Here is a 14,679-nt window from a genome sequence, read left to right on the forward strand (position 1 = left end):
TTTTTTCTTCTAAAGTTTGACAATGGAATTTGGTACACAAATCCGAACATTTGAGTTTAATAAAGCATATTACACATAGTGTTTGTTCTAAAACGGGAGTCCGTCGTGAATTTAAAAGTGACGCAAAACACTACTGATGGCAATCGAAGTAAAACCGTGAAATATTTAAAACTTAATACTGGTGTTGTCTACATAACTAATTACGGTTTATTTCATACAACACAAACGTTGAATTTATTTCTTCAAAATAATTTCCAGGTTTTACTTCTTTAAAATGGGCATTTTTTTAAAATAACATTAATATTGGCAATGTGGCACATATCTTCTTAATACCAATAAAGTCAATGAAGCTGTCAGTTTTTAAAAATACTAATAAATTGCAATTAACACCAATTAAAAGACTGAAAAAAACCCAACACAAATACAGTAAAATAATCGATACTTGAGAGTGATAGATCAACGGAGCAGACAGCTGTGCTGTATTGTCATCAAAACGAGCAATCATATGTAGGTACCATGCACAATAGCGTGACGTTATCAATTGTTGTAAGGGTTACCATGGCGCTGTTTGATAACGTACGAAGCCGGGCCGATTCTTAGCCGTCAAAGGTAAAGCGTGTTCCAATGTCATGGCAGTCAAAGGGTTAAAATTTACATACATTGTAGGCAATGTTAGTATACAGGGTTAAAAAAAATCAAAACTTATGTAAGAATAAATTTCAGAAATTTGCAACCGTTATATCAATTCCTTTCCACTTTACTGGTGCGACGAAAGGTTTTGACGGTATTTCCGTTTTTAAAAAAAGTTAAAATTGAAAACTTCATCCTGTAAATATTATCAGTGCAATTTGATGCCGACAACAGTGATGAAATATCAGTATTTCCAGAAAAGCTAAATGTTACCCATCATCGGCTATGCCAATATTTTAGGAAGCAATATAAGTAAGTAAAGTAAGTAATTTTTATTGGTTTGAAATCCAAAATTACAGGATTGATACCAATACAATACAAAACATACAAACATTTGCCTGACAAAGGAAATTATCCGCACCAAGTTAGTGGGATGGCAACTATTTCTAAATTTTAGAAACGTATTAAGTTTATCAACTAGCTGTGGTTTTTCATAAACATTTTAACCCATAACATATGAATTAAGATCCGGGTATGGGTGTCTAAGGCAGCAACCATTTGATTTTCTGGGGAGGGGGGCTATGTTTTTTTTTCTGGACAATTTTTTTTTGCGCCTTCGGCGAAATACGATCTATGGCAGCTGAAGGCCAAACAAACAATTTTTTTTTCTCAAAGTCAAAAACAAATTATTTTTTTCTCAAAAAACTGAAAACAGACTTTTTTTTCAAAAAAAAACATAGCCCCCCCCCCCCCCCCTCACCCCAGAAAATCAAATGGTTGCTGCCTAACTGCCTTTCTTAAAATACCAAGGAGTAAGAAAAGAAAGCATAGGACGATAACAAATGATCTCATTTGAATGTTTAGAAGCAATTTTGATAGACATTCAATTTTCAGAAAGTTTTTGAAGATTTATCAGTACAAAATTACTTACAAAACAGAAAACATTGTGTTAAGATAAATAATAAATAATGTCAAAAATAGGAAGTAATAATTTTGCGAGATTTTATATAAGAATGACCCTCCTTTTTAATGACATCCTATATTAAAATGCATTTACGTTTGTTAACTGTATATTGATTTTGGGTATGATCTGCATATCATATATAAATATGCTAAATCGAGAATCTTACATTATAAAATATATGTGCACCAAACGATGTCAATTCATATATAAAAACTTCAGGGTAGCTGCTATATTTATGAATTATGAGTGATGATGAGTTAGTGCTTATATATGCATGGGTCATATTTTACTTGAAATATTGTATATAAGTATAGGTCATTCTTTTTTAAATTTTTATATAACTATAGGTATTGAATTTCAGTGAATAATATATTAAAATGGGTACGTTTTTTAGGCAAAAATGGAACACCCCTAACAAAAAATATCGAAGTTACACCCCCCCCCCCGTGAAATAGGGGGGAATCCGAGACAAGTGTCTGTAGTTTTTATAGTCGGGGGGGGGGGGGGTGGAAGTGAAAAGAAATCATTATACACACAGTCCCAACACCATAAGAAACGCACACGAAGTTAAAAAAAACGGAGATTAGTGTAAATTTAGTAAAACTTTTAGTTATCATTCCTCTTTATTATTGTAAAAAATATAATTCTTGAGAAATCGAACAATCCTAACAACCGGAATTAGGCCTGTTTATTTGTCGTAACACAGCGAGTCATAAACTCTTTGCATGCATGTTCTTATTTCAAATTTTACATTTTTATGTACAAATATAATTATATTCTTACAAATTTGTAATTTAGAGGGGAAATTTATTTATTGCAAACATATACCGCAAACCTTTGACATTACGACAACATTATCACGTGGTACACCGGTGCTCTTTTCATTTTTCTTTGCAGAAATATGATTCAATTTATACATTGTCTTGTGAATAAATAAAAGAAAACAAGAGAAATTTAATATTTCTGTATAGACCAGGCTTTGGATTTAGACAAAATTTGAACGGATTATCTTTACTGATCCAATTTCACCCAGCACCCGGAAGTCACCAATGAGCAAGATGACATTTTGATGAGGTGACAGCCAACATTCATGGGTGAGACCTTTCCACTTAAATATGGAGGACACAAATAGTGGAAAGAAATCTCTTAGTTTTCAGATGCAGATAGGTTTAACGCGAGATCAAATTAACGTAGAAGGAGAACTCACATTAGCCAGTCTAAAGGAAATAGCATGTTCTTTTGTCGACAGGAAGGTGAGTATTTTCCAGGTCTATCAAAATAAATCACCTCCCAAATAGATGAGATATTAATTTTCCATGGTTTGCATGCTATGAATCTTCAGAATATTATTTATTTAATTTAAAAAAAGGGTGCTGGTGGAAATCTATTAAATGCTTTGTTGATGAAATGAACTAACTTAAAAAGGATCCTGATGATGATCCTAGCTTCCTTAGGTCAAATTTCACAAATAATTGGTTGAATATTACACTTTGTAAACAACTAAATTTTTCCAACAAAAGGGACTTCTGCACCCTGTGACCCCTCTTAATCCTCCTTTGAACTGTAGTCCACAATCTTTTATATTATCATGGATTTGACCAATTTGAATATCAGCTGAAATGCTGGATTTTCTGGATTTGAATAAATGAACATTGAAAAACAGTATGGGTTTAGGGTTTCATTATATTACCAACCTTTCATTTGAGCACCACTTTTCTATGCTCCATTTATGAGCATTATGTTTTCTGGTCTGTGCGTTAGTTTGTTTTTTCGTCTGTCACGCTTAGGGGTAAGGTTTTTGGTCCAGGTAGTATTGTATGAAGTTGACGTCTAATTACATATGTAGCTTGAAACTAAGTACACATGTTCCTTATGATATGATTTTTTAATTTTAATGTCAAATTAGAGTTTTTACCCCATTTTCACAGTCCACTGAACATAGAAAAAGTGCAGATGGGGCATCCATGTATATTGTACTCAGGACACATTCTTGTTTATTCTACATGTATTTATGAATTTTACTCCAGTATATCAGCTGATATAAACTGGTAACTTACAAAAATGTATTAATAATCAAATAATGAGTTTAATTTCATGTCATTGGGCCTGATGTCATTCTAGCACACTTACATTTTTATGCCCAAATTTAAAGTAGATTTGGCCAGTATGTATAAAATACATGTACTTTCAAGTTCCTATACACATAAAATTGAGAAAGGAAATGGTGAATGAGTCAAAGCGACAACCTCCCTACCATAGAGCAGACAACAGCCGAAGGCCACCAATGGGTCTTCAATGTAGCAAGATTTCCCACACCCTGATCAGGTGTCCTTCAGCTGGCCCCTAAAAAATATGCATACTAGTACAGTGATAATGGACGTCATACTAACCTCTGAATTATACACAAGAAACTAAAATTAAAAATCATACAAGACTAACAAAGGCCAGAGGCTCCTGACTTTGGACAGGCGCAAAATTGCGGCGGGTTTAAACATGTTTATGATATCCCCCCCTTTATACCTCTAGCCAAAGAAGAAAAGTAAACACATAACAATATGCACATTTAAAATTCAGTTCAAGAGAAGTCGAGAGTCTGATGTCAGAAGATGAAGCCAAAGAAAATAAACAAAATGACAATAATACATAAATAACAGACTACTAGCAGTAAGCCAGTTAACTGACATGCCAGCTCCAGACCTCAATTTGACTGATTGAAAGATTATGATTTAATTTCATCTTGTGAATATCAGGCACAATCCTTCCTGTTACGGGTTAAGTATCCATATATATTTCTGAAAGTTTCCCCATTTAAATATTCTCAAGCTAGAAAAAGTACCTACATGTATTACAGCGGCACATCCTCATCTTGCATATAGGAAGTGGCCACCTGAGGTACATGTAGTTACAAATATTTCAGTTATCAAAATTAATATAGCATCTGTCTAAGTCTAAAAATATAGTTTACATTTTCTAACTTTATTTTGACTCAATCGATTGTTGTTCAACTTATACACAATGCTTATTACCACAAAAGACAGATCAAGTTTGAATATATATTGTGGTGTCACCTTTACCATTCTAGAGTTATGTCCCTTTACAATTGATAAAAATGCTAAAACTCTTCCATTCTCTATTAAGGTAAGTTTGCACAGTGATGTCAGAATTGTAACGTGTTTGAGCTTACAATGTATGCTTTTTAAATTTCTCAATTTACAATTCATGCGATTGGAAGTCTGTCCATTGTCCTTGACCTCATTTTCATGGTTCAATGACTACTTTAAAGAAAGTTAAGATTTTTTGTAATGTTAATTTCTCCTTATTATGAGTAATAGGATTCATTGTAGCTATATTTGATATGAACGTACTAATGCAAGGTCTTCATGCCTGTCAGACAGTTTTCACTTGACCTCAACCTCATTTCATGGATCAGTGAACAAGGTTTAACTGTTAAGTTTTGGTGGTCAACTCCATATTTCAGATACTATAAGCAATATGTCTAGTATATTTGGTGTATGGAAGGATTGTTAGGTGAACATGTCCAAGTGGCAGGTGTCATCTGACCATGACCTCATTCTAATGGTTCAGTGATCAACGTTAAGATTTTGAGTTTTGGTCTTTTTTCTAATACTATATGCAATAGGTCAACTACATGTATATTTGGTGTATGGAAATATTTTAGGATGCAAAAACTCACAGGTTTTTATTTGACCTTGACCTTATTTTCACAGTTCATTGCTCATCCGATCAGTATTGAGTATTTGTGCTTTGGTCTGTTGTTATTAAACTATAAGCAATCGGGGCAACTTTATTATTGGTTTTATTGAAGGTTTGTAAGCTGAACATGTCTCATTGCCTGCCTGGCATGGTTCATCTAACCTTGACCTCATGCCATGATTCATTGGTTAATGTTCAGTTTTCTTGGTTAAGTCTGTTTCTTAGAAACTATAAACAACAGGTTGACTATATTTAGTGTATTGTAAGGTGTACATGGATTTCTAGTCTGGTTTATATGACAATGACCTCATATTTTCTTGGATCGTGATGAGTTTATGTGCAGTTGACTTGTTTGAAAGCTATATATTCAGGACTATCAGCATTATATCAATGGTCAAGTAAAAAAAGGTGAGACATTTCAAATTGTACACTCTTGTTTATACTATACCTTGTACATGTAACTTGAAATAGTGATCTATTCCAGTGGCTCATGACATACATGTAGTACATTTGTAAGTGCTCCCACTCCATCAAACATATGTTATGAAACTTATATATACATAATCATTATTACCGCGTGCACAAAAACACAGATCAAGATAAAATGTTGGTGGCATCACTTTTACCATTCTGCAACATGTAGAGCTATATATATGCTCCTTTATAAATGGATAAATTGATGAAATTTTGGTTTCTGTTCTCTAACTTGGAGTTTACCTCAGACAAAAGTTATGAAACTTATACAAGATGCTTATTATCAAAAACTCAGATCAAGTATGACGGGTAGCCTCACTTTAACCGTTCTTGAGTTATGCCCCTTTACAACATTGGTACCAAGCAGGGGCATCATCTGTGTCCCATGGACAAATTACTCATTAACTTTTTGACTGAAATTGCTCTTTATAATTCCTGAAAACAAATTTGTCAGAGAGTTTTATCTTACATGTCATTTTTATATGATTTATATAATTACACATATAGATAAGAGGCAGTTACTATTTAGTCAATTTAGATCAGAGATGACTCTGACATATTGCATTGATGCATATGATGCCAGTTTAGCCCATTTGATAATTGTATCAAGTGATACATTTTGAGTTACTTGAAATAGTATATATATCTTGCTATTAAAAGAGATTTTTGTAAGTGAAAAACATTTTACTGGTTTCATCAAATGATGATTGGAATAATCCCCAGATAGTTCCATTTGATTAAGTACCTTTAAATATTCCAACTGCATATTATAAAGTTGTTTCATTGGCAATCATTTCACATCTCCTTATTTTTTTATGACCTCAAAAAAAAATTTTGGAACATATAATGGTACATTTAATTTATGTATGATGTCGTCTGAAGACACATTTGGTTTCCTGACAATAAAGTTAGTTTAAAGTGGCACTAGATGCCAAATTCATGTTCACAGATTTGACTCAAGTTCTCATATTTTATTTATAATAAAATTGAGAATGGAAATGGGGAATGTGTCAAAGAGACAACAACCCCGACCAAATAAAAAAACAACAGCAGAAGGTCACCAACAGGTCTTCAATGTAGCGAGAAATTCCTGCACCCAGGGGTCCTTCAGCTGGCCCCTAAACAAAAATATTCTAGTTCAGTGATAATGAACGCCATACTAATTTCCAAATAGTACACAAGAAACTAAAATTAAAATAATACAAGACTAACAAAGGCCAGAGGCTCCTGACTTGGGACAGGCGCAAAATTGCGGCGGGGTTAAACATGTTTGTGAGATCTCAACCCTCCCCTATACCTCTAACCAATGTAGAAAAGTAAACGCATAACAATACGCACATTAAAATATGTAACCAAAGAAAATAAACAAAATGACAATAATACATAAATAGCAACAGACTACTAGCATTTAAATGACATGCCAGCTCCAGACTTCAGTTAAACTGACTGAAAGATTATGATTTCATCATATGACAATGTTAAATATTTTTCCAAATTATCAAAAGTATAAATTAAACAATTTACAGGACATGACCTCAATAAGATGTAGCTTCGTTTTGTGTGAATTTTAGCCAAGACGCCATTTAATTAGAAATTGAGTTGACCTTCTATGACCATATAAGCGATATAAACATTAACATAGATATAGATAGATTAAGCAACTCGTGCGATTGAATTTTTATAGTTCTGTTAAATTTTGTAATATGATGTGACGGTACCCAAATTGCACCTATTTTGACAGTTTGTTCAACTACTTTTTTTTATGATCACGACAAACATTTCCATTTTGTGTTTATTTTGTAGCTGTATCCTTCTTTTTTATAGAGGTACACCAATTGGATTTTCAATTCTTATGGAATCATAGAAAAATTGGTCTGAACTAACCTCCAAACCATCAATGATTCTGTAATGAGGAGTACCCAAATTGCATCCATGCTTAAATTCGCATCGTCAAAAGTCCAATAACAGAGCTTTTGTTTAATTTTATGCCCCACCTACGATTTATGCCCAACCTAAGATAGTAGGGGGGCATTATGTTTTCTGGTCTGCGTCTGTTTGTCTATCCGTCCGTCTGTCTTGCTTCAGGTTAAAGTTTTTGGTCAAGGTAGTTTTTGATGAAGTTGAAGTCCAATGGATTTCATTGGACTTCAAAATTGGTACACATGTTACCTATGATATGATCTTTCTAATTTTAATGCCAAATTAGAGTTTTTACCCCAATGTCACGGTCCACTGAACAGGGAAAATGATAGTGCGAGTGAGGCATTCGTGTACTGGGGACACATTCTTGTTTTCAAATATTTTGAACAATTGGATATTTGTCAATGCTTACTCTTCTTTTTGTAAAAAATGGATACTTGAAACAAATTGTATTTGCTAATTTTCAAAAGATGACATTTTGATGACCTCGCATGTCGATGTTTTGGTACATTTTGCATTTTCAGTATTAAACACTTCATCTGTTGATAAATACTGTGAACGTTTTGTGTTTAGATAAATATATTTACCTATTTTGAAAGACATGCATAGTATCAAATCATAAAAATACAAATTGTTCAGTCTCTAGGAGGTCTTGTAAGATTTCCGCTGCTATTTTTGCTAAATAGGTGCAATGTGGGTACTCTGTGCAATTTGGGTACGTTATGTTAGATTAAAAATTAATGTTAATGGTCGATTTTACTTTTAAAAGAATAATCTTGTCTGTGGATGGAATCAGTTTATCAAATTATTTACCTTTGTTTCACCTTTCAATGTTGAAATATTCTTTTCCTTTAAACAGCTGTACATGGACAATGCATGCATAATTTTATCTCTTTCTACTGGGTTAAATTGGAGTTCGCAAGTAAATAATTCATTATCATAGTTTATTAGCCTTATTTAACAAAATTGAACCATTTTAGCTGATAAAAGCAAATTGTTATTTCACTATTTCACTCTCATTAATGATTGAACAAAAAAATCATACTTTTCATTTTTATATATATCTCATAGCTAGTGCCTCTTTAAGTGAATTGATCTCTATGAAATTTTTTGAGAAGGTTTAATACTACAAAAGGAAGGTTGGGATTGATTTTTGGGATGATGGTCTCAACTGCTTAGTAGTAAGGGGCCCTGAGAAAAGGGGTCCAAAACAAGCATTTTTCTAGTTTTAGAATAACAACTTGTGTACAAGTATTATGTTTGCTCTGAGTGTACTTCAATGTTTAATTCCACAAAAGGAAGGGTGGAATCTATTTTTGGGGTTACACATGTATGGTGCCAACAATTTTGGAATTAAGGGCAGAAAAGAAGCATTTTTGTAGTTTTTCGAACAATAACTGTATGAATCTCTCTGAAATTGTACTACAAGGATTCATACTACAAAGAAAAGGCTGGAATTGAGTTTGGGGATGATAGCTCTAAGGGGGGATTCAAAATGTTGGGGGGATTTTTGTCCATTGTTTTTTAAGGAGTTCATACAATCTATTTTTTTTTTTTAATTTTCAAATTTAAAATTTTTTATAAGTTTCAAGAAGAAATCTTTAATTGCACAGTATTGTGCAAAAGATTTGTAAGACCTTTGACCACATTTATTTTGTGTCAGAAATCTATATTATGTCAACATGGTCAAAAATTTGATTACAATTCAAATTCAGACAGTATCAAGCTTGAAAATTGTTTGATTTGACCTAACTGCTCAGGGTTCGTCATCTGCAGTCGTAACAGGCTGGGCTCAGTGAAGCATTTAATTAATTATATGGTTTAAATTTATTGACAAATGATCTGTACAATGCACATGTGTCAATAGAATATACACAATGTATCATGATCTTCTTATTTTTATAAAATAAAGTTTAAAAAAGTAAGTTGACATGATTGTTTGTATTGTCTGTAGGCTAATGTCATGTAATAGGAAGTTATAGATACTTCCTTCATGTCAATTACAGCAGTTCTCATTAAAATAGTATAAAATAGATTATTTTATCATTGGTTCATTATCTTAACATAAAGTACTATTATTGAATGTTCTCTACAATTGTTTTACATAATTCATATCAAATGGTGTTTTTAATATAAATGAAAAAGAAATTAAAAAATGTTTCTTTACACCTATATAGATCAACAATACTAAATATTAGGGGTCCTCAATAAGCTGATCAATACACTTTTCTGTTGTTTATAAAAAGTTGCATCATGTAATTTTTTGCCTCGTTCCTCTCTGCTAATTTTTGCCTAAATTACAGGCTTTGGACTTGGATAACTTGTTGAAAATTAGTAATTTTAGAGTTTTTTTCTAAATGCCATCAGATTTTGGGCAGATTTTTGGTGTGTGAGTTAATAATGATGAGTTACAGATCAAGTTTAAGTTTCGTTCCGCTCCGGTAATTTTTACTGAAATTACGGACTATGGACTCTGATAAATTGTTGAAAATCACAGTTATACCGAGTTTCCTCTAAACGCCTTCAGATATTGGGCTGATTTTTGGTGTGTGAGTCAACCATTTTAAGTTACATATCAAGTTGAAGTTTCCTTCCGCTACGGCAATTTTTGCCCATTAAAGGGATTTGGACTGATAAATTGCTGAAAATCACAGTTAAACAGACTTTTTTTTCTAAATGCATGCCTTCAGATATTGAACTGATTTTTGGTTTGTGAGTTACTGATGATGAGTTACAGATCAAGTTTTAATTTCATTCCGCTCTGCTGATTTTTGCCAAAACTATAATGAGTTTATTAACCACTTTGGAAATTGTTCAAAATCACAGTTATACCCTACACACTTTTTTTCTATACACCAGTGGTGGATCCAGAAATTTTCATAATTGGGGGCTCACTGACTGACCTAAGAGGGGGCCGGTCCAGTCACGCTTCAGTGATTCCCTATATAAGCAACCAAATTTTTTCTCAAAAAGGGGGGCCTGAGTACCCCCCTAAATCCGCCTCTGTACACCTCCAGTTTTTGAGCTGATTTATGACATGTTAGACTTCCATAATGTTTGTGCCCACATGTGTTATAGAAATTGCAGATTTTTCAACTTTTTGAGACGGGGCCATTCGTGTGGCTTTGACACATCTAGTTATGGAAAAAGTCAACCCTCCCCTTTTAATGTAAATGAGTGTATGTTTTTTAGTATTTTAATGTATTTTGTCTGCCATTTATCTGTAATAAACATACATGTTCATGTATTAGACCATATACAGTGAGTGCATACAAATAAACTATCATACATGTATAATATATTGTTTCTGTAATTCATACCGTTAGATATAATTAGGGATTTCTTCAACAAAAAAGTTAAAAAGTAAGATTTAACAGAAAGCTTAGTCATTTAGTAATGCACTGCCCAAAGTTTAAATATAGATTTTAAGTGATGTTTTAATATGAATTTTAAGTGGCTATGCTTGTTACCATTACTGATTTGTGACATTGAAAGAAGAAATTTTCCTAGTAAAACTATTGAAAATCACATTTCATTATGATATCTGAATATTCTGAGATTTATGTGAAACATGATCTAAAACAGTGTCTTATCTTGTAGATTACAGGCTAAATTCTAAAATTGTAATTAAGTCATGACACTTGTGAGAGGTGTGGTTGTTAATTTAGTGTATACATGTAACTTGACCCACCTCCTACACAGGTATACATCATGATAACATGCAAAACATTGATTAGATTCAACTTTAAACTTTAAAATGATTTAAATTTTATTTGTAACACATTTGAACTTTAAAATTTGATATACTCCAGTATGTTTCTAATTTCGGATTAATTTAAAATATTTATTTTTAGATTAATAAATCTAAAAATATTATTTTGAGTAATATTTTCAATGATTGTCAACTTTGTATTGTATCCTCTTGTTATACCGATATATAGAATAATATATACATGTATTTAATGATAAATTCTTTCAACTGTTATTATTGTATGAGTTATAGTTCTTGATCCCAAAGAGGGAAGTGTACTTGTTTGAACCTCTTTAATTCTTAACTCAGTGGATTTTCTTCTGATAGAAGGGAAAGGGAACGAGTGGTTACATTTGTACATGTGCACATTTCCTTTTTATTACTACAGAAGTTAGATAAAGCTTTGACTGCTTCAAATTCATGCATTACCACTGGTGTAACCAAATAAACTTTTTGATTTAAGTACATGTAGATGTAGTACTAGGATGTATATGTCAGATAAGTCAGAAATTCATAAAGTTCCATAGAACAATGTATACATGTATGATGTAAGATAAAGTACATGTACCAACAGATGTTCTCAGGCCCGTAGCCAGGAATATCCAAAGGGGGGTTCATTTGACTCACAAACTCAACTAACATTCACAATTCGAACAGAACATCGACTTTAACAGTGCTTATTAGTTTTCAAGGGGGGGGGTTTGTCCGAACCCCTCTGGCTACGGGTATGGTTCTTTGGGGACTTGACACTGTATTCTAATATGACGTCCTTATTACGCTTTGTAAACAAAGCCGTGTTCTAATGAGCATAAAAAATATGTTTGACACATGCGCACGAACTTGCTGTGTATATAATCATTAGTTCCATCGTTATCCTTTAAAATGTATATATTTAAGCAGCTAGCCTAAACCTTTATATATTTTTATAAAACAACATATATTTACCCTGCTTGAAGTTTTTAAAAATATGAAATGTAATGTACAGACTCCTCGGGGAGGAAACGGGAACAGCTAAACATTTTTACGATATTTTCGTACGCTTCAACCTAATATATTTTGTATTTGTCCTATTAGAATCGAAATAATTCCTTCATGTCATGCTCTATGCTCATTTTAACATGGGTAGGCATTATAATTTGACCACATTTTACACCTCGTTAACGCTCAGTGTAAAATATCTACAAATATAATGCCTACACATGTTAAAATGAGCATAGAGCATGACATGAAGGAATTATTTCTTAAATTAACAATAGATGTTGACTATAAATATTGCAGATGGGCATATGACCCAATGTTACCTAACAGAATTTGCAGAAATGCAATTGCCTGTCCATATGAGACTTTCTAGTTCATTTAGTCCTGTCCACTTCAAGTTACGGTCTCCAGCAAATATGATTTTCTGTTTGCATGCTGTATATGTCACTAAATTGCAAAAAACAGTATGATATACATGATGTATACAAACCATTTATTACTCGCTTTTTTATAAAGAATAGATACAAAACTAAGCTCTGTAAAAAAATCACTTGTATTTAGAAATGGTTACACGTATAAGTTAACTTCAAAAATTTGTTAACAATTCTATGTTTGAATTTTCAGTTTCCTGAACACGGGTTTTACAGTTTGGTTGATAAGATTTTACTGTTTCGTCATGACAATACCAGTCCAAACATACTAGTACATATTTCCAGTCCAACTGATGTCAAAGATGGATGTCTTGTGGAAATTGTATTATCAGGTAAGGACATCTTCTTATTGAACTGAAAGTTTGGATAATCAGTTCCATTAGATTCCAGTAATTACAGTTAGATTTTGTTACCAACATATGGGAAATGAACATGTGATTTCTAAGCAAAATGAAATAATATTTAAAAAAATAGAATTTTTACTTCCACCGTAATTGGTGTCCATTAAGCTAACCTGGAATGTATATATCCTTCAGAAGATCAAACAAGATTTTTTTTATCAGAACCCCGAGAATATGAAATGCATTTATTGCTTTTGTCATGAAACGTACACAGTACTTAGCTCTACAATGATAATACATTGTCATGTTGGAACTGTAAATCATGATTATATTTTAATCATGCAAAAGTACATTTTGTCTTTAAAAGTGTTTGTGTGAATTTGATTGTATAGAAATTGATATTTGTTACAATCTAGGTTTCAGACTGAGGGACAGAAGTTATTACAGATATCACAACATACATTTTAACTGATGGCTTTCTTGCATGCATGTTCTTTTTTATTCAAGATATGATTGAAAATTCTACAATATTGCAGCTGATTTTTTACATGGTTTCATTTCAAGGATAACATATTATACAATTTGATTGGAGGTGAAGACTTCAACAAATTTAGTTTTTGATTTGGTTCACAATGTGAACTTCACATAAAATTTATGGTAGCCAAGTTAGCATGTACTTTAAAAAATTGCCTTGTATTGTTAAGCAATTTCACCCTTACAGTTCTTGACAGAGTTTGATACTAATTAAATGAAATATTTAAATCATCAATGTCTTGATTGGAATCAATAAAGAACACCTTTGATGAAATATAATTTGGGAGGTATAACCTGAAGAAATATCTGTAAATATTGTCATCGTAACAATACATGATAAGATTTATATGAAAAGTGTTTATCAAGAATATCTAAATTAATTCCAAAAGGAACTTTAAATTTTATAGACATTGAGGTCCTCCAGAATACATAATGAGTGAAAAATTGTCATTTAAGCACATCTCTAACAGTCATGACTCCTTTGTGTATCAACAAAAAATGCATGCATAAGATAGATAATAACACTGAAGCTGCCGTGCCCTGATACTCTGACTCAAATGACACTGGCCATGGTCAAGTGTATATTTTGTAGATGTATACATTGGTATATAACAAATCTAACTGAAATGGTGAAAAATTCAGATAATTTTTTTGAAAGAAATCAAATTTATGAAATGCTGACTATAAAACAGCAACAATAAAGAAACTACTTCCTGACATATAAACAGTGTGCATGTTCAGTTTAGGGGATTTTTTAGGAAACGTTGCATGTATTATTTCCTTTTTTATTTGATTATTAATATTAAAGAGGAAGTAGAAGTATAGCTAAACATGATACTAATTATATCTTTTATGAGTCTAGTTTCCTATATTTTAACAAAAATCCCCTCTTAAGTTGGGTCCAAGCTTTAATTTCAATATATACCTGTGACTAAGAATGCA

At 32.2% G+C, this 14,679-nt stretch overlaps 1 protein-coding gene across 6 annotated transcripts in view; it reads left to right on the top strand.

Annotated features, from left to right (window-relative positions):
• Positions 1-2,443: 2,443 nt before the first annotated feature.
• Positions 2,444-14,679, top strand: part of LOC134712017 (serine/threonine-protein kinase D1-like) — a 58,316-nt gene continuing 46,080 nt past the window's right edge. For all 6 annotated transcript variants that reach the window (XM_063573106.1, XM_063573107.1, XM_063573102.1 and 3 more), the window contains exons 1-2: positions 2,444-2,847; positions 13,056-13,194. In XM_063573106.1, coding sequence (XP_063429176.1) covers positions 2,710-2,847; positions 13,056-13,194 — 277 coding nt within the window. In that variant the 5' untranslated portion in view covers positions 2,444-2,709. The remainder of the gene's footprint in view (positions 2,848-13,055; positions 13,195-14,679) is intronic.

This window comes from Mytilus trossulus, chromosome 3 (genome assembly GCF_036588685.1).
Source record: "Mytilus trossulus isolate FHL-02 chromosome 3, PNRI_Mtr1.1.1.hap1, whole genome shotgun sequence".
NCBI classification, from domain to species: domain Eukaryota; kingdom Metazoa; phylum Mollusca; class Bivalvia; order Mytilida; family Mytilidae; genus Mytilus; species Mytilus trossulus.